Raw genomic sequence first — 20,855 nt, forward strand, 5'->3', positions numbered from 1 at the left:
AGCTTCGGTCTACTGTTCTCATTTCCACTAACTAAAGCTAGATACTATTCCTAGGCCTTCATAAAGAATAGGAATAGTGTATTTCCTACATGATGAAATTTAAATCTATATTCATTTTTCTCATGAAAATTAACTCTATGAGATGAAGAAAGTGAAATATTATCATTGTTTTCATTCTTGCTTGTACTTTTTGAAATTTATTTAAAAATTTTAAATTGTGTGTGTGTTTATGTGCAAGTGACTACAGGTGCCCCTGGAGGCCCAGGGGCATCAGATCCCCTAGAACTGGAGTTCCAGATGGTTATGAGCTGCCAGACATGGGTGCTGGGACTGAACTTGGACCCTCTGCAAAAGCAGCACATTCTCTTAACCACAGAGCCATCTCTTTAACTTCCTTTTCTGTTTCTCAGGTTTTTGAAACAGGGTCTTGGCTAGGTAGCCTTGGCTGGTCTGGTACTTGCTACATAGGCCACGGTGGCCTTGAACTTTCAATAATTCTCCTGCTTTGGCCTTTTAAGTGCCAGGATTACAGGTACATGGTATCATGCCCAGATCCCTAATATTAATCTTAAGCCCTTTCAAGGCATCAACTATACAAGTGATCAGCTTGAACCTCCTAAAATGAATAATTGAGTCATTTTTTTCTGCTTAAAAAAATAAATTTTTAAAATTTTTTATTTATTAAAGATTTCTGCCTCCTCCCCGCCACCGCCTCCAATTTCCCTCCCCCTCCCCCGATGAAGTAAAAATAAAATTTTTCAACCAGGCTGGCCTCAAACTAACAGAGACCCGCCTGCTTCTGCCTCCCGAGTGCTGGGATTAAAGGCGTGGCTCCAATGCTACAGAGAAACCCTGCCTCAAAAAAAAAAAAACCCAAAATAAATAAATAAATAAAACTTTTCAATGGTCCTTGATTAGAAAGGCTCAATCATAGCTCTGCCATGCCACAGGATCTAGGCTGTCGCCAATCCCCCACAACCATCACAACACCAGTCGGCACTCCTGTGACATCTATTACCTGTGTCTTTTGCAGTTGTCTCTACTAAAAATGCTCTTTTCCCTCCCTGCCTTGGTATCTCCTCCTCAGTTTTCAGTACGCTGGTGGGTTTTTTGTTTTATTTCTTCTTTCAGAAACGTGTCTGAATTTCTAACCCAAGTAAGTGCCATTTGCTCTAGGGTTCCTATGCATTTTCTCTAATGGCATATACTGACCACTTTATTTACCACCTAGTAAGGTAATAGTCTATTTGCCTAAAGCCTATCTCTATTCAATTTTCATTTTCTCAAAAAGAGGGGTTGTGTCTTATTTGTACACATACTACCCAACAAAATGCTAAATTGAAGTTTATTGCATGGATGTTGATACAAACTTCATGTCCAGAGTAGCATGAAAAAGACTGGTCTGGAAACAGCTTTCATATCAATTATATTTAAAGGATAAATAAACTTTTTTTGAGTCAGAGTCTCACTGGGTAGCTCTGACTGTCCTGGAACTCTCTAAGTCGACCAAGCTACTGATCTCGAGCCCAGAGATAAGCCTGCCTCTGCCTCCCAAATGTTGGGACTAAAGGCATGTGCTATCATACCCAGCCGGACAAAATGCTGAATTAAAAGAAGGTGTCCATCATGTGGCAGGTATTATGCTAGGTTCTGCATGAGCTAAATGTTATGCTGGAAAAATTACACAACTCCTGAGCCTGTTTCTTCATTTTGCAAAATAATCTCCAGAATTAAGGAAGATAATAAAGAATATATCAGGATTTAATATAATAGATCCTCAAAAAGGTTTTACTCCTGTATCTGAGGCCAGGACTACTTAGATAGTTCCTAGTGTCGTTTAGCATGTTCCTTGGTGCGGTGGGCAGCAGCTCCTTCTTGTCCCTCGCTAATGACTGTGCAGTTGTGTTTCATACCAGCCCAGCTAGATCTCTAGTTCCAGTCAAATGCCCATCGTCTCCCGTTTTCTATCATTTTCTATGTCCTTCCCAGGCATACTTACAGTGTACACCTGTAACCCTAGTACTTGGGAGGCAGAGGGAGAGGAATGCTGCCAAGTTTGAGGCCAGCTTGATTTACACTGTGAGTTCTAGAATAGCCAAGGTTACACAGTGAGACCCTGACTCAAAACACACACACACACACACTCATTCCCAGAGTACTCTTTTCTCTCTGCTACAAAGCCCATCTACCCAACGAAGTCACCAGGAATATTTTATAACAGACACAGTGGCTGACATAGCACCTGCCAATGATAAGCTGCTAACTGAAACAGTCGTGTGTGTGTGTGTGTGTGTGTGTGTGTGTGTGTGTGTTTTCGAGACAAGGTTTCTCTGTGTTTTTGGAGACTGTCCTGGAACTTGCTCTGTAGACCAGGCTGGCCTTGAACTCACAGAGATCCGCCTGCCTCTGCCTCCCGAGTGCTGGGATTAAAGATGTGTGCTACCACTGCCTGGCTGAAAGTCCCGATGCAAATAATTTTAGTTATCACTATTTGACTGTTTCTTTACTCTATTCATTTTAATACATTATTTCAATACACCTTCAGTATCACTCTGGAGCCATACAGTATAGTATGTCTTTCTTTTCTTTCTTTTGAAGATGGGTTAGAGAGAAGCCAGGCTTGATTGAGTGCTGGCACATACCGAATCCCAACACTTGTGAGGCAGAAGCAGGAGGACTGGGAATTCAAGGCTAACCTGAACTACACAGAGAGATCCTGATTCAACAATAACTAAATATCTAAACTCAGTTCAACAACTTGTAATATATTCTAAGGACAGGGAGTGACTCACCTAATATGCATAAACCCTAAATTCAATTCCTAGCATCCACGAACCAGGCATGGCAGTACGGGCCTACAATCCCAACACTCCGAAAGTCAAGGTCACTCATGACTACACAGTGAGTTTGAGACTAGCCAGAGAAACACAAGACACAAGAATGTCAAGAGTCCTGGAGCTGCAGTTATGAGTAGTTATGAACCATCAGATGTAGATGCTGGGAACCAAACTCTCTCTGGTCCTCTGTAGAGCAACAAGTGCTCTTAACCAAGGCCTACAGTGAAAGGACCTGGGTGTATGATAGAGTGCCTTGCTTATAAAACAGGATGCCTATGAGGTTACAGGTGACCTTGCTCTGTCAGCTCAGAAAGAGGTAAGGCATCTTATAAATGTAGCAAATAGTTTAGTATCTGCTGAGTATGGGGTTTGGGGGAAGAAATTCAGTTTTGCAGACAATAAAAGTGGACCAAAGTGTTTCTCTCTGGCTGTGAAAAATGAAATGTTTTTATGAATGATTTAATAAGATCTGACACAGGGTCAGAGAAAAATTTAGATGTTCAAATCAGAAACAAATTCCTAAATACCATAACCCAACAGCAATCTGCCTATTCTACATGTTAATTATCACAAGGCTTCCATCTGAAAAAAGTCTTAAAGATCACCCTGACATTCTGTCAGACTCATCTGAATGAGATTCTAGTGCAATCCCTGGCTTCTCCCTCGTTCACCATCTTCCACACTAGCACAAGTTGCAGGTAGGAACCACAGTCTCCCCAGTTTCAAGGGTTACCTCTGTTCGTTTCAGGTTCGTCAAGCGTCACAAAGGAATCTTCATCAGCACCCAGCCGAGGCCGAATGGAGACATCCACTCCCAGTTGTCGAAGTCGGTCCACAGTGAATCTTCTCACCTTTTCAGGGGGTGCGACCGCTGACAATTTAGTCTTTTGCTCTGGCTCTTCCTCTTTTGAATCTGTTTCTCCTGTTTTTTTCAGTTTTTCTCCCTCCAGGGCACGAGGGTCAGATGCTGTGAGTTCTCCAACCTGACATTCCTCATTGGCCTTGTTCCTGGAGATGGGGGATTCCTGCTGTGATGCTGATCTGTCCCCAGGAGAAGGTCTGTCTTCAATGTGCTTCTCGGGCTCCTCAATTTCCAGCTCTCCGTGTCTTACCGGCTCCTCTGACCGAGCTTCATCTGACCCAGTGGTGATCCCAGCTTCTTCCGAGACCTCAGGTAAGACATTAGTACCCATTGCGATTTCTGTACCTGATGTCCGCTCAGTGCCTTTGCTGGGGTCATCAGCGGTCATCTCTGCTGCATCTGCTGTGGTTATGGTTTCCTTGTGATGGCTTGACTGATACTTACATGACCTAGTAAAGGGGAAATGAGCTGGAATTGAAAATTCTCAAAACTCTCACTGTGAAACACTTTCATCCCTCAACACAGAATGAATCGTTTAAATCAGTTTTAAGGGACTATGGAGTCTAAACTTTTATACCAGATGCTACAAAACTGAATATTCACTAAGACAATAATCACAAGAAAAGCAGGTTCTTACTTCAGCAGGGCCATGGCATTTCCCTGGCAAGTGGGCCGAGGTTTACGTTTGAAGAAATCGTGAATGGTTTTATTCTCAGGCATATGATATGGAAGATTAAGTGCAGATTCTAAAAAATTGGAACAAAACAAGGAAATACTCGTGTATATTTTGAAATGCCACTTCATAATCAGTTAATCAAATAGTGTAATACAAAGTCATCATGAGAAACAGAAAGCAACCCTGCTTTACCAAGGGCAAGGGCAAACACAGATAAGCTCCTTGGAGACCCCTGGCTTTTGTGTTTGTTTTGTTACAGGGTCATGCTGTGTAACATGGGCTAGCCTGGAACCTGCCGTACAGTCCATGTGGATTTCAAACTTCCAATCCTCCCAGCTTCAAACACCATAAGGGCCTTGGACCATAAGACAGGCAAAAATCAACCAGAATGACTTTAACAAACATATATTCTTAGATTCCACTTCAAACCTATTTAATCAGAATTATTGTGGGGCCTAAAATTTTATAGATTTCAAAACTTCCTACAGGGACCCTGATGTAGTCAGCCCATAGACAACATTTAAAAGCTTTCCCTCTAGGGGCTAGAGCACTAACGCTCTCACAGAGGACCCGAGTTCAGTTCCCAGAACCCATGTCGGGCCAGCAGTTCACAACTGCCTACAACTGAGCTCCAGGGGCTCTGACTTCCCCTGGCCTCTGCGGGCAATTACACCCACATGAATACAACCCACACACATATACAAACAGCTTAAAATTTAAAAAATTTATATCTTAGAAACAAAGTTTCCCCTTAACTCTACCACAGTTCTGCAAATTTTCTTGCTTATATTAATGATCAACGGGCATGGATAACAATGGACATTTATCAAGCTTAACTCTAAATTTCAAATCACAATGTGAATTCATCTCAGGAGTATCAGCAAACCAACTCCTCTACATCCACCTTGAGGTGACAAAAACAAACAAACCACAAAACCATGATTCAGCTCAAAGTTTACTGTACTGGTTTGTATTACCTCGGACAAGACGCTGGGTCTCACTGTGTAGCTTTTTTAATGCTTCCTTACTTAACTTCGCTGCCTTTCTTTCCTTTAAAAAAAAAAAAACAAAAGGTGAAACTACATTAATGGTGTTTTTCAGAAAGATATTTATCTCTGAAGAGTTTTTCTCTCCAAGAAAAGAGGAAGAGAAGGAAGAACGGGCACTAATAAACTCAGTACAAAAATAAAATGTATTTATTAGCAAATCTCAGAAAACAAATTTAACCTAATGATATTTCTGCTCCTTCCATGTACAAAAAAAAATCTTGGAGGACGGAGAGATGACTCAGCGGGTAGGAGCACTTGCTGCTCTTGCAGAGGACCCATGTGGCAGCTCCAGGTCCGGGGATCTGACACCCACTTATGGGCACCAGGCACTGCATTGCATGTGGTATATACATACACATAATAAATAAATAAATCCTTTAAAAAAAGAAGTAAATAAGATCTTGGAAATGAAATAAGACAAAGATTTATCTATGAGAAATGCACTCTCCTGTGGAAGAGGTCAATACAATTACTGGTAGGGCTGTCTTACCTTCCTCCCACTGCCTTTAGATAACTCATTTTCCTCTTCCAATGAAAACGCCTCACTCTCCAGAGATGGTTCCTTTTTCTACAAGATTGCAAATTGATTAAAGAAAAAAACTAAACTCAGACAAAAAGATATTTTTCTCTTGTTGGTGAGAGGCATTGAACTGGGCAAGTGTTTTTCCACTGAGATACATCCCCAGTCCTCAAATTTTGTTCTGAGACAGGGTCTCATTAAATTTCTCAGGCTGGCCTTGAACTTACAATTCTCCTGTCTCCCGAGTAGCTGGGATAACAGAACCAACAGGCTGGTGAAAGGATGTTTCTTACTACATCATATTACTTTACTCTTAAGTTAATAATTACCTGTTAGAAACTTTTCCTACTGCGCTTAGAAAAAAGTTAGATACAAATGGAATCAGAATCTTAATTTTTCTATTCATTTATTTCCTAAGAAGGGAAATGATATCTAGGGAACTGAAAAAACAATCTCTCTTTTATGGGGACTGGAAATGTTAACCCAGCAGTTAAGAGCACTTACTCACTTGTGTCATAGCCTACAGAGCCAAAGTGCAGAGGACCACGATTTGACTCCCAGTACCCACAAGGCAGCTCACAACCACCTGAAACTCATGCTCTAGGGGATCCAATGCCCCCTTTCTGGCTTCCATGGGCATTGCATGCATGTGGTACATAGACACATATGTAAGCAAAAACCCACATACATAAAAACAAATCTTTTAGAAATTAAGTTAAAAAATGAAAGTTGCAACAGTAAATCAAACACAAAGCAAAGGTTTGAGGAGGCAGGCCAGGCTGGGGTGGCTCTTCACTTGCCTTGTGATTTTTCATTTTGTTCTTCACGGCTGCCCTTATCGACTCTAATGACTCTTCATCTTCCATTGGAGAGTCGTTTTCTTCTTCCAAACCTGTTTCAAAAAGATCACTGTCTTCAAGAAGACAGCCACTGTCATTAAGCGGCTGGTCTGCAACGCTTTCCTGGGTGATAAAGAGAAGGCACAACCTCGTCATTTTATTTTTTTATTTTTATTTTTTTTGCTTTTTCGAGACAGGGTTTCTCTGTGGTGTTAGAGCCTGTCCTGGAACTAGCTCTTGTAGACCCGGCTGGCCTCGAACTCACAGAGATCCACCTGCCTCTGCCTCCCAAGTGCTGGGATTAAAGGCATGCGCCACCATCGCCCGGCAACCTCGTCATTTTAAAGCCTAGCATTTCACATCACGTGGCAATCTGAAACAGACAACAAACCCCACCGTTCATCAACAAACAAAATAGCGCACCTAGAACATTCTTAATGAGTCCTAACCTACAATTAGCCTTTGAAATCCAAGCTGTGATTTGTGTAACAGCTCTGGCTGCCCTGGAACTCCCTCTGTAAACCAGGCTGGCCTCAAACTCACAGAGATCCGCTTGCCTCTGCCTGCAGAGTGCTGGAATTAAAGGTGTGTATCGCCTCCCGCTAACAAATGAACTTTTGATTGATTCTGTGTTTTTCAAAAATCTTCCCTTTGAAGTCAGTTTCATCAGAGGAGCAGTAACAAAGAATTACTACAAGAACACACCAAGAAACCAGAAACCCATCTATTTGGAAGTATCCTTCATGTATCCATAATGGCAAAGAAGATCAATAATTCTAAATTACAAAACCATTCCACCTTATGCAAAGCAGTCAATATAAAACTACAATTTGTGTACGGAAACAGTATTAGGAACAAAAACCTACATTTTAAAACATTAATCGGGGGCTAGAGAGATGGCTCAGTGGTTAAGAGCATTGCCTGCTCTTCCAAAGGTCCTGAGTTCAATTCCCAGCAACCACATGGTGGCTCACAACCATCTGTAATGAGGTCTGGCGCCCTCTTCTGGCCTTCAGGCATACAGACAGAATATTGTATACATAATAAATAAATAAATTATACATAATAAATAAATATTAAAAAAAACCATTAATCTACCTTAAAAAAATAAAACCTAATTATTCTTTAGAATGTACTTCAACAAACACAAACATGAAATATTCATACATACATAAGGGTATATTGTTCACACTTAAAAAATAAAATTCTAGGCCGGGCGGTGGTGGCGCACGCCTTTAATCCCAGCACTCGGGAGGCAGAGGCAGGCGGATCTCTGTGAGTTCGAGACCAGCCTGGTCTACAAGAGCTAGTTCCAGGACAGGCTCCAAAACCACAGAGAAACCCTGTCTCGAAAAAAAACAAAAAAAAAAAAAAACAAACAAACAAACAAAAAAAAAAAAATAAAATTCTGCTGGGTGGTGGTGGCGCTTGTCTTTAATCCTAGCACTTGGGAGGGAGAAGTCTGGCCTGGCCTACAAAGTGAGTTCCAGGATAGCCAGGGCTGTTTCACAGAGAAACCTTGTCTCGAAATATGAAAAAAAAATGAAAGAAATTCTGTCATTTGCAGCAATGTTGATGGGACTCAGAGGACTGAGGAAGTGTGAATGTAATTGGCCACCATAACCTCATAGGGAGTGGCACTACTAGAAGGTGTGGCTTTGTTGGAGGAAGTGTGTCACTGTGGGTGTAGGCTTTGAGGTTTCCTGTGCTCAGGATGCAGCCCCGTGTCACAGTCGACTTCCTGTTGCCTACAAGATGTAGCACTCCCAGCTGCCATGTCTGCCTGCATGCTGCCATGCTCCTCACCAAGACAATGGACCAAACCTCTGAACTGTAAGCGAGCCACCTCAATTAAAAGTTTTTTTCTCTAAGAGTTGTCGTGGTCATGGTATCTCTCACAGCAATAGAATCCCCAACTAAGACAAGGACATTATGTTAAACTAGAAAGAGAAAGAGCACCTGTTCCCACTTATATGTGGATATTAAGAAGTTGATTTTGGGCTAGAAGACAGTTCAGCAGTTAAGAGCACTTGCTGCTGTTAAAAGAGGACCCAGATTCAGTTCCCAATACCCTTCTCTGGTGGCGTCCAGCTGACTTTAACTCCAGCTCCAGAGGATCTGACACCTCTGACCTCTACAGGCACCTGCACCATCCACATGGTGTACATGAACTTACACAAACACAAACACATTAATAGAAAAAAAGTGTGAGAATTAGAAAGGTGGGGCCTTGGATGAATGGGTTATAGAGATAACAGTCAGTGGGTATAGGAGTGTGGATGAATAAGAATAACTCTCTTTTGTTAATCATTTGTTTATTTTATGTGCATTGGTGTTTTGCTTGCATGTATGTGTGTGAGGGTGTCAGGTCCCCTAGAACTGGAGTTACAGATAGTTGTGAGCAGCCATGTGAGTGCTGGGAATTGACAGGGTCCTCTGGAAGAACAGTCAGTGCTCTTAACTGCTGAGCCACCTCTCCAGCCCTCAAGAATAACTCTTAAGGCCCTACAACACAGTAAGATAACTATTGGTTGACAAGCATTAACTCAATATTTCAACATAACCAGTGGACAGAATTTTTAATGTGCCCAACATAAAGAAAAGCCAACTGCTGGAGGCGATGGGTTTGCCAGTTGTTCTGATCTGATCCTTACATGCTGCACACACGCTCTGAAATATCACAGAACCCCTAAGTATGTACAATTACATGTCCAGTAAAAACATATTTTAGAAGAACCTTGAATAAAGACTGCATTATAAAGTTCAGAAAAATGATTGCTGGGCTTGGTGGCGCACGCCTTTAATCCCAGCGTTCAGGAGGCAGAGGCAGGCGGATCTCTGTGAGCCAAAGTCTAGCTTGGTCTACAGAGTGAGTTCCAGGATAGCCAGGGCTACATGGTGAAACCACCTCAAAATTAACAACAACGGAAAGGATTACAAAGTTGAGAAAATCGTAACACACCTCATGTTTTGTTTCCTTTTTTTTCAGCCGCCGAATTTTTCCCACCATTCTCTCCTCTTTCTCGAGTCTTCTCTTGGGTTTCATTTTTGCTTTTCCTTCAGCCCCTTCTCTGGAGAGGTTTTTGGCTAGCTTTCCGTCAGGGGTGAGATCCGTGGGGCGTCCAGACCGGTGGTTCAGCTCTAAGGAAGACGTCTCTGGAGTTCCAGGGCTCTCCTGACACACAGTTCCCTCCAGGTTACTCTCATCGCTGTCGGCCAGAGTCTTAGAGATGCTTTTGTGCTTCCTGCTCTCCCTCGAGTGCAAGTTCTCTTTATTCTCCTCCGCGCTGCCATGGGTGGGCATCTCTGGAGCGACATCTCTGTCCTCAGCCTCCGAATCGCTGTCCTGCAGCACTTTCCTGCCCTTCGGTTTCTTACTCACAAATATCTCTTCGTCAGAATCTGGAGGAAAAAAAAAAAATTTTTTTTTTTTTTTAAAAAGAAGATACCCAATCATTTGGCCTTCTTCCTAGCTACTTAAAATTATATTTAATTATACATGTGATATGTCACCTTGTGGAATTACACAACTACATTAAGAACTGGCTGTAGCAAAGCATATCTAAAAATACACTACAAGTTTTTTCCTGTGCCAAAACCTCTCTTGCTAAAAATGTAATTATATGTACTTATAATGTGTGAAGCTGTTCTAATCATCCTGGCAGGTGTTAGAAATCCTTTTCTATAGTGAATGCGATTTAACCAGGCAATGTAGTAATTATTAGACACTTTATTCAGTTATATAACAGAAATGGATATTCCTTAAAAAAAATCTATGTAAGCACTGTTATTTTCTATCTGTAAAAAAGAAAATAAATAATAAAGCTGGGGCACTAACAATATAATAAGTCAATAAAATAACTGTAACTGCTTACAACCCAGGACCCCACACTTTATTCCTAAGATTAATAGTAGGTATATTACAAACCTCTTTCACTCAGGGGATCGAGTGTTTCAAAGCTGCCCTGTCCACTGTCTACGGGACTGTCTGCTGCTTCTTGTGAAGCGAATTTTAGATCACTGACTTCCAGGTTAACCTAGAAAATGAGAATAAACTTTGTGTTAACAAGGAGACCGCGCACCGAGAATGTATGGATCCACAAAGCATGGGGTCATCCTGCTGCAACTGGAAAGAACCAACACAATGGTTTGATGAAGGGATGACATTTAGAATCACTGGCCAAACAATAAACAAACAAAAACAGACATTAATTGCTACAGGATGCTAAGTGAACAACTCCTTTACTTTTAATTATTAAGCACATTAATTGCACCAATCAGATTCATTGTGTTGTTTCCTTTTTTAAATTGAAAAGACTAATTTATTTTATGTATATGGATGTTTCCATCTGCATATGTCCATGCACCATATCCATGCAGTGCCTGTGGGAACCAAAAGGGGGCGTGAGAGCCCCTAAAACTGTAGATACAGACTGCCCTCATGTGGATGTTGGGGATTGAACCAGGGTTCTCCAAAAGAACAGCAAGGGCTCTTAATCACTGAGTCATCTCTCCAGACCCTTTAAAATTATTAGTTTATGTATGAGTATTTCTCCTGAATGCATGGAAGGGCACTGTATGCAAGCTTGGTACCCATGAAGGTCAGAAAAGGGCACTGGATCCTGCCGAACTGGAATTAGGGATGGTTGTGAGACACCATGTAGGAGACAGGAACAAACACAGGTCCTCTGGAAGAGCAGCAAATGCTCTTACGTAATAAGCCATCTTTCCAGCCCCCTTTTTAATTTTTTTTAAAATCATCATCATTCATTTTGTGTCTGCATGGGCATGTTTGGAGAGGGAGTATGGAAAGTCAGAGGACAACCTGCAGAAGTCTATTCTCTCCTACCAGGTGGGTCATAGGGATGGAGTCAAGTCGTCAGGCTTGGCAACAAAGTGCCTTTACTCACGAGCCACCTCTCAGGCCCCGCTGTCATACACACACACACACCATGCAGTAATTGTGTTCATCTGCCATTCTAACTTTGCCTCCCCATCTCCCTGGTACTCCTCTCTGTCCCTAGTCTAGCAATCCTTTCACCTACTTTCTGGCTTTTCTTTTTTCCTTTTCTTTTAAAATAGGAGTCAGTAAAAGCATGGCTTATGAGGTCAGCCACCTGCTTTTGTAAATAATTTTATTGAAACTAAGGCTTTTTTTGGATTTAGGTGAGGTAAGGCAGGTCGGTGCAGGATGAGAGTTCACCTTGATTTAAGTCTGATATTTTTGCTCAGTATCTAATCATGGAAACTTTATGTCAAAATATGGCTTTCACTTGTTGATTAGGTTTTCTGGTACCCCATTAAATCTGTTCCCAAGGCAACTGTCTCGTCCTTGTCCTGACTCCAGAAAAGAACACAGATCCCGAAACAGTTTCCTACGGCCAAATTCCACCAGTGAGCCGTCAGCTACCAGCGAGACGCCGCGCGGGAAGCACTATTGGCCCGAGACCCGCACAGGTCTCTTCCAAAACCAGTTCCAACTTCGTACTCCCCTCGTCCAGTGTTTACAGCGAATCCCGACCCACATCCTCCAGGCTAGGCTGGCCAAGGCCTCCTTATTGCCGGGGATGCTGTAAAACAGGAGCTTGCGCGGCAGGAAACGCGCCAAAGAGCAAGGCGGGCTGCCGTGACAAGCCGAGAACCCGGCTGGGGCCGACAGCAGCTCGGGCCGCAGAACCAGGAACCTCAAGGTCCGAGCGCGGGAAGACGCCAGGAGGAGACCCGTGCGAGGCCCAGGCCCCGGCCCCCTTCCCCATTCCAGGGGTCTCGGAGCGGTGCACGCCGGGAATTGTAGTCCTTCGGGCTCGGCTCTCGGGCCCCGCTGGGTCCCCTGTCATACCTGGCCCTCAGCGAGCGTCCTTCACAGCCCCGACCGAAGCCTAAACTCACCTCAGAATCCACTTCGCCGGTCATGATTCCGGCCTCCGTACCGCGCGGCTCCGGGAGAACCGGTCCTCAGTAACTTCAACTTGCCGGCGGCAGCTCCCACCGTCTCCAGCCCGGCAGCGGAGTTCGAGCTTTCGCGCCTAGACGCACTACAGCACCCACCCTCGGGGGTTTGCACCAATCCGAGGGAGGATTTCCTTTTGAAACCCCACCCCCTACCGTCCTGCCAATCAGGAAGCGCCTCCAGCCGACCCTGCAAATGTAATTTGGGTTGATTTGGCGGGTCGCGGCTGCTGTTGTCAACCAGATCTAGAAGTGGCTTTGGGGTGGCTGGGGTGCCCGGTGTGAAGAAGTCCGACCCTATGGCTTGAAAAGAAGGTAGATTGCGAATGGTGTCCTTGGACTTTTGATCTTTGCGTTTCCTGGGTCGTACCAAGCGCAATTTGTGGAGTGAACCAGGCAGGAAGTGAACTAGGGAGAAGTCCGTCCCTAGATATCCCCGGGGTGTCCCACACCTGATTTTTTGATAAGGGAGCCTGAGATCCTATTGGAGGCTTTCTCCCATCAGTTCATTCCTGGAGCAATCCTAACCTAGAGAGCTGTGTTCTTGCCTCTGTTGTTCGATTCTTTGTCCTTTCTTTGCCCTGCTCTATGGGCAGTTAAGACTGACTTTTCTGGACTGCATAGTCCCCGCTGTCCTACCTTTTGGGTTCTGTGTGGTCAGGTTAGTGGTAAAACTACTTACAAGGTTATTGTAAAGAGACCAGCTGGCACAGGGAAAGAAAAAGCTGAGAGTTTATTACCACCTCCTCTTCCCTCGCCCTCCCACTGGTATGGCAACCAACTCGGCCCAGCTTGCTGAGGACTTTTTCAATTTAATCACGGAAAGCCTCACATACCTAGACCCTGCTCTTCCAGAGGATCCAGGTTTGATTCCTATCACCCACATGGCAGCTCGCAACTGTCTGTAACTCCAGTTCCAGGGGATGTGATATCCTTTTCTGGACTCCATGGGCAACAGGCACAAACATAGAGCACAGATACATATTCAAGCAAAACACCCATGCACATCAAAATGAGTAAAAACTTATTTTTATCCATTAGTCTACTCTTCCAAGAAGTTAGGCACTTTGGATTTTGCTTCAGCACACAGAGTATTTCCAAGTCAGTTCTAGGCCAGCAGGATAGCCCAGCAGGATAGCCCAGCAGGAAAAGGCGCTTGTTGCAGAGGCCGATGACCAGAGTTCTAACCCTAGAACCCACAATGGAAGGAGAGACCCGACTCCCCAAAGTTATCATCTGATCTCCACATGGGTGTTATGGCACATGTGTGCTCCGCTCACTCACATGCAGCATACACACAAAAAATAAAAATAAATTCTGAGAATACATGTACACAAGAAAAACAGAACTTAACATGTTTAGGCCATTGTCAAGTGTTCTGTTACGATTTGTTCCATGGCAGTTAAACAAAATAGATGCCAAAGATTAAGAAAAGTTTGAACGGTTGCCTAAATCCTATCTTTCGGTCTTTTGCATTTTGTTGCCGTTGGACAGAGAATCAAAGCCAGGACCTCACCATGCTAAATAAGTGTTCTCCCACCCTGATCATTCTCTAGGTCTTTTTTCTCTTCTTCTTATGAAAGATAGCCTATCATGTCGCAGTTTATTACAATTCTATAGAGTTTGTGAACTGCTTTATTTTAAAGGCCTAGGCCTAGGAGGCCTCATTTCTGGAGAAGCACTGCCACCAAGTGGTAGGTCTCAGTCATGTGTCTCTGTCTCTGTCTCTGTCTGTCTCTGTCTGTCTCTGTCTGTCTCTGTCTCTCTGTCTGTCTCTGTCTCTGTCTCTCTCTCTCTCTCTCTCTCTCTCTCTCTCTCTCCTGTGATAGGGTTTCTCTGTGTAGCCCTGGCTATCCTGGAAGGCTTTCTGTAGACCAGGCTGGCCTCGAACTCATAGAGATTTGCCTGCCTCTGCCTCTCAAGTGCTGGGATTAAAGGTGTGTGCGGCCACTGCCCAGTTTACTTTTTTTAATGTTAATTTAACCCCCCCCATTTTTTTAATTGGGGGACTAGGTGGACATGCCCTTGTGTGAGAGACTGACAATAATCTGCAGGATCTATTTTCTCCTTCTAGCATGTGGGTTCTGGGATTCTAATCCCCTAAAACTGGAATTACAGGTAGTTGTAAATCCCCAGGTGTGGGTGAAGGAAATAAGCACTCTTGGTCTCCGCGCCATCTTTCCGGCTCCCTTGCTCTATTTCTCATCTGAAGCCACTTAGAGAAGGCTTGGGTTGTGTACGAGTAGGAGAGTCACTGTAAGATTAGTCAAAGAGTTATTTAAACTTGTCTTCGGTAGAATGACATATTTATATCATCCAGCAAAGGACTTGAGAAAAAAAATTCATACTTCAATTTCAAACATCTTTAAAGCTCTTGAGAATGTCCTTGTTAGAGGTTGCATCCGGCTTTCTTGCTTACCATACGTCCTAATCAAAAAGGAAAAAAAAAAAAAGGTCATGCAAGAACTGAAGCATAGCCGGGCGGTGGTGGCACATGCCTTTAATCCCAGCACTTGGGAGGCAGAGGCAGGCAGATCTCTGTGAGTTTGAGACCAGCCTGGTCAACAAGAGCTAGTTCCAGGACAGGCTCCAAAACCACAGAGAAACCCTGTCTCGAAAAAAAAAAAAAAAAAAGAACTGAGGGCTGGAGAGATGGCTCAGTGGTTAAGAGCACTGCCTGCTCTTCCAAAGGTCCTGAGTTCAATTCCCGGCAACCACATGGTGGCTCACAACCATCTGTAATAAGGTCTTGTGCCCTCTTCTGGCCTGCAGACATACAGACAGAATATTGTATACATAATGAATAAATAAATAAATAAATATTTAAAAAAAAAAGAACTGAAGCATAATAGTTGCTTAATAGTTGACTGAATGATCAAAATGTCAGACTTAAGAGCAGAAAATGACCGGGGCCTTTCTTCGAGGTGAGCCAGCATACTTTCTGTGTAGAGGCTCCTGTGCCACAGCTTTGTCCAACCTCAAGAACCTATAAAGCAGTCAGTCACCTGTTCATTCAACAAACCCCAAGCTCCTTCTTAATCTTATGTTAGACATGAAGAATGCAAAGACACATAAAAGGCAGTGTGTTCTCAGAGAGCCTCCCGCTGCTGTTGGAGACAGGCAAGCAATATATGCAATATGTAAATGTGCGCAAGAGATTGTGGAGAACTTGGGGGGAGAGACAGCTATAGCTGGTGGCAGACGGTGGCTGGGCAAGGCAGGGGAAATGACTCACCAACTGCATGTCAAAGACGAGTTAGTTCCCCAGGCTGGCGCAAAGAGGAGACAGCATTCCGTGTTCATACATGGGCTGGATAAAGCTTGTTGTGTTCAAGGAACTGAAAGTAGGTCACTAGGGCTCGAGCACAGGGTGTATGGAGGGTGGGAGGAGGGGTCAAAACGTCTGGAATGTTCTACTCAGAATTTAAACAGAATGAACTGGGCAGTTGAGAAGTAGAGGTGGAAGTCGTTAAGGAGAGTGGTACAGTCAAATATGTGCCTGAGACAGATAACCCCAGCAGTGTGTGGAAGATGAATTCAAAGGGGATTATACTGGCGGCAGAAAGACCTGTTGTCTCTGGGAGATTACGGGAACTTGATTTAGGTCAATGGTAGTAACAATGAAAGAGAAGGGATGGATTGGAAAAAAAGAGACAAAATTAATAGTGCTTGGTCGATGATTAACCTTGAGGGTGAGGGAGAGTCAGGGTGACCCCAGTGATGTCTACGTTTCCGGGTTGATGGGGACAGGCTGTGATACTCTCCATTGAAACTAAGAATGCATGTCACTAATTAAAAATTCACCCATCTCTCAGGGGGTGTGGGGAAGGAGGATTTTAAGCTTGAGGCCAGGGGAAGGAGGAGAAAGAAAGGGACAGATAAGAGAACAAAGAAAAGGGGGATTTGAAATGTAGCCAGTTGCTGAGTTACTTGCCTAGTGAACCCGAGGCCCTGGATTCCATCCTTAGCGACACAATAACTGGGCATGGTGTCACACTTGCTAGCCCAGCATTAAGGAGAAGCTCTGCTTAGCAGTTTTTTGTGTTCTACTCACATAGTGTCTCTTCACTACTCCATTTCTTTCCTGGTTCCCTATACATAGAACAGAAATTTCTCCGTCCTGGCTGGATTCAATTTTCTCAGGTGTTTTTAGGTCAGTGCAAAGAAAATTTTTTGAGACATTAGTATCCCCAGCACTTGATCAATCAAATATATCAGCCTGGGCTTGAGAGATGGCTTAGCAGCTAAGAGCACTCTCTGCTCTTATAGAAGACCAGAAATCTGTTCCCAACACCCACATCAGGTGGCTCACAACTGCCTATAACTCCAGCTTTAGGTGATCTGACATCCTCTTTGTCTTCCATTGGCCCCTGTACACACATGTGCATACTCACATATGTAAATAAACTACAGCTTTTAAATGTCTTTGTACCTATATACAGGACATATATTCTGTATATGTTCTCATGCATCATTATAGAATAGCTAATCATATATATGTATACTTTGATCATATAAACCTCAACCAATATAGGAACTTTTATCTAGATATGTGTGCTTGAGGTAAAGGATTCTGCCACAGAATGACAAAGGGTTGCTGGTCTGTTGCTACAGCCTGTTTAATTCCAGTACCTGCTCTATTGATTGATTAAGGCCAGCCCCTTTCAGACATGTCAGATAACTAAAGTGTACTGAGAAAGACAGAGCCTCATAAGAATACGGCAATTCCTTTGCTTACAACATAGTTGGAATGTTTTAATAAAACAAGAGGTGGTACTGGACAGAATAGAACACTGTGCCCACCATAGGCCCAAAGGATGGCACCAACCAGAGATCTCTCGTGGCTTTCTTCATGACTCAGACTTGATTGACGTTTGGTGGGTGAGGCCAAGTTTGTTAAATGTCAATGAGAAACGCTAAGATAGGCAAAGAGGAAGAGGAGGGGAATATTTTAGGCAGGGAAAACAGGATGAGCAAAGGTGTGGAGGTAGGAAGGACACAAAGGTTTGAGAAGAGTGGGTGACTATGACGGAAAAACAGACAGGGAGTCAATAAGACATAAAGGTTAAACCCAACTCTCTAAGAATCCACAGTGTTATCTGAGCCTGAATATCCACTAACTTGTGTCACCTTTCTTTGGGGATAAATTATACACACAAAGCAGCGGATTAGGGAACATTTGGTGGCTGAGGATGATTCTTTTGGGTCATCCAGACCCAGTGAGCCTCCAGGTGAATGAACCATTTAAGTGAGCAAAGGTAAACCAGAGGGCCTGGCCAGCTGAGTTCTGTCAGGATACAAAATTGTGGACGAACAAACGGCTGTTGTTTGCTATAAAGTCTCTGCTCTTACAGAGATTACATTTTTGTAGCTGGCAATAAGTGGACAAATAAGTTAATAAGTAAATAAATAAATAAGTGCCTAGAAGAAAAATAACAAATGGCCGGGCGGTGGTGGCACACGCCTTTAATCCCAGCACTCGGGAGACAGAGGCCGATGAATCTCTGTGAGTTTGAGGCCAGCCTGGTCTACAGAACAAGTTCCAGGACACCTAGGACTGTTACACAGAGAAACCCTGTCTCAAAAAATCAAAGGAAAGAAAAGAGAAAAATAACAAATGACATGATTTTAGAGGATGCTAAGTGTACCTGAGGGCTAAAGGAAAAGACTTCTGCTTTACAGATCAAATGTTTAAAAAAGAATTGTGGCATGCACGCGAGCATGTGTGTGTGTGTGTGTGTGTGTAGTGGCCATGTGGAAATTGGTTTTGTCCTTCTATTATGTCCAGGGGTCGAACTCAGGTCGTTAGTCTAGTTGGCAAGCCCTTTACCTCCTTAGCTTTCTCTCCAGCTCCAAGAGAAAACCAAGTCAATAAGAAAAATACTGTCCAGGCAGTGGTGGCGCATACCTTTAATCCCAGCACGTGGGAGGCAGAGGCGGGTGGATCTCTGTGAGTTAGAGACTAGCCTGGTTTACAGCGCGAGTTCCAGGACAGGCTCCAAAGCTACACAGAGAAACCCTCCCCACAAAAAAAAACAAAAACAAAAACAGAAAAACAATCAAACAAACAAAAAAGCAAAAAAGAAAAAGATGGAAGTTTATTCAAGAAAAGGGTCTGGAGAAAGTGGCTCAGATGTTAAGAGCATTGCTCTTGCAGAGGACCCAGGTTCAGTTCCCAGAATGCACGTGATGACTCGCTCCAGTTCAGGGGATCCAGCCCTCTTCTGACCTCTGCTGGTGCCCATGCATGTGGTGCACCTGTACACACAAGCAAAACACTCATATACATAAAATAAAAATAAAATCTTAAAAAAGAGGTGTTCATGCTTGATGACTCTTTACTGGCCTCAAACTCACAGAGTCTGCCTCCAGAGTGCTGGGATTAAAGGTGTGCACCACCACCACCACCGCCACCTGGCCTTTTGTTTATTTTTTAAAATTACTTATTTATTTCATGTGTATTGGTCTTTTGTCTGCATGTATGTCTGTATGAAAGTGTTGGATCCCCTAGAACTGGAGTCATAGACAGTTGTGACTTGCCATGTGAGTGATGTCAATTGAATCTAGGTCCTCTGAAAAGCGGTCAGTGCTCTTAACTGCTGAGCCATCTCTCCAGCCCGCATTTATTGTTTGTTTGTTTAAATAAAGTTCTTTCCATAATGCTTTAAAGGTACTACTGATCTCCATTTCTTTTTTTAAAAGATTATATATAATGTTCTATCTGCATGTCTGTCTGCAGGCCAGAGAGGGCGCCAGATCTCATTACACATGATTGTGAGCTGCCATGCAGGAGCAGTCAGTGCTCTTAACCCCTGAGCCATCTCTCCAGCCCCTGATCTCCATTTCTTATAGTGTCCCTTTGTTTTATTCTTATCCCATATATAATGTCTTTATCCTGCCATCCTCCACCCCCTGCTACTTTTAATGTTTTTTTTTGGTTTTGGTTTTGGTTGGTTAGTTTTTTGAGATGAGGTCTCACTATGTGTTGTAGTAGCCCACTTGTTCGTTCCCGACTGCTCAGCCCTGAAATAACTACACAGAAACTATATTAATTAAATCACTGTTTGGCCTATTAGCTCTAGCTTCTTATTGGCTAGCTCTTACATATTAATTTAACCCATTTCTATTAATCTGTATATCACCACGTGTCTGTGGCTTACTGGCAAGTTTCCGGCTCATCTGTTCCCATCAGCAGCTACATGACATCTCCTTTCTCCACCTTCTTTCTCCCAGCATTCAGTTTAGTTTCCCACCTAACTTTACTCTACCCTATCATAGGCCAAGGCATATTCTTTATTTGTTAACCAATAAAACATATACAGAAGGACTTCCCACACCAACTAGGGAATCTTAGCTAGCCTGTAACTCTCTACGTAGACCAGGCTGGCCTCAAACTCATAAAGATTCACCTGCTTCTATCTCTGCTAGGACTGAAAGTGTGCCCCACCACACCCTGCTTCCCCTCTGTTACTTTTAATACAGCTAACTGGGAACATGCATATCTGTGTATAGGTATGTAAGTGCAGGTGCTTGTAGAGGTCAGAGGGGTTGGAGTCTCTTGACGAGATTTGTTTGTGTTGATTTCTCCCAGACCACCTACAGACTCTCACCTCGAATCAGTAGAGCATGAGACTCTTAATCTCAGGGTCATGGGTTCGTGTCCCACGTTCGGTGTCAGATATTGTGATTTCTTTTTTCATTTTATTAAAAAATAAAACTTGGGAGTAATTATTAGGGAATAAAACAGTGATCCATGGAGCGATGGAGCCATGAACACCCGCCTCTCCCCAATTCCTAGATCGAGAAGACCCCACGACCTCTTAGCTCCTCCCTTTTCTCCTCCCTGCATCCTTATAGCTCCCTCTGAATCTGTCAGGAATCTCTATGATCCACTTCAGCCAGCTGAATGTGGACTCTGCCCCCCGACTTAAGGTTGAACTCTACTGGTGGTCTTGAAGCAATCAATGCAAACAAATCTCCCCCCAAAAGGAGCCCCTAAGCTAGAGTTTCAGGTGATTGTGAGTGGAAAACAAGCTGTGCTGGGAAAGCCAAGTGTGTAGAGATGATGCTAAAGACAAGCAAGCCTGTCCAGGCCCCGGAACTACAGCTCAGTTCAAATACCC

At 43.5% G+C, this 20,855-nt stretch overlaps 1 protein-coding gene across 1 annotated transcript in view; it reads right to left on the reverse strand.

Annotated features, from left to right (window-relative positions):
* The window catches only part of Clspn (claspin), a 35,132-nt gene extending 22,306 nt beyond the window's left edge, over positions 1 to 12,826 (reverse strand). The window contains exons 1-8 of the mRNA XM_041652181.1: positions 12,673 to 12,826; positions 10,712 to 10,820; positions 9,746 to 10,185; positions 6,745 to 6,906; positions 5,915 to 5,992; positions 5,353 to 5,425; positions 4,337 to 4,445; positions 3,571 to 4,148 (exon numbers count right to left, since the gene is read on the reverse strand). Coding sequence (XP_041508115.1) covers positions 3,571 to 4,148; positions 4,337 to 4,445; positions 5,353 to 5,425; positions 5,915 to 5,992; positions 6,745 to 6,906; positions 9,746 to 10,185; positions 10,712 to 10,820; positions 12,673 to 12,696 — 1,573 coding nt within the window. The 5' untranslated portion in view covers positions 12,697 to 12,826. The remainder of the gene's footprint in view (positions 1 to 3,570; positions 4,149 to 4,336; positions 4,446 to 5,352; positions 5,426 to 5,914; positions 5,993 to 6,744; positions 6,907 to 9,745; positions 10,186 to 10,711; positions 10,821 to 12,672) is intronic.
* Between the last annotated feature and the right edge of the window lie 8,029 nt (positions 12,827 to 20,855).

The sequence above is a fragment of the Microtus oregoni genome, unplaced genomic scaffold (assembly GCF_018167655.1).
Source record: "Microtus oregoni isolate MIOR12 unplaced genomic scaffold, Mior012 000005F_ref0000423, whole genome shotgun sequence".
Lineage (NCBI taxonomy): Eukaryota > Metazoa > Chordata > Mammalia > Rodentia > Cricetidae > Microtus > Microtus oregoni.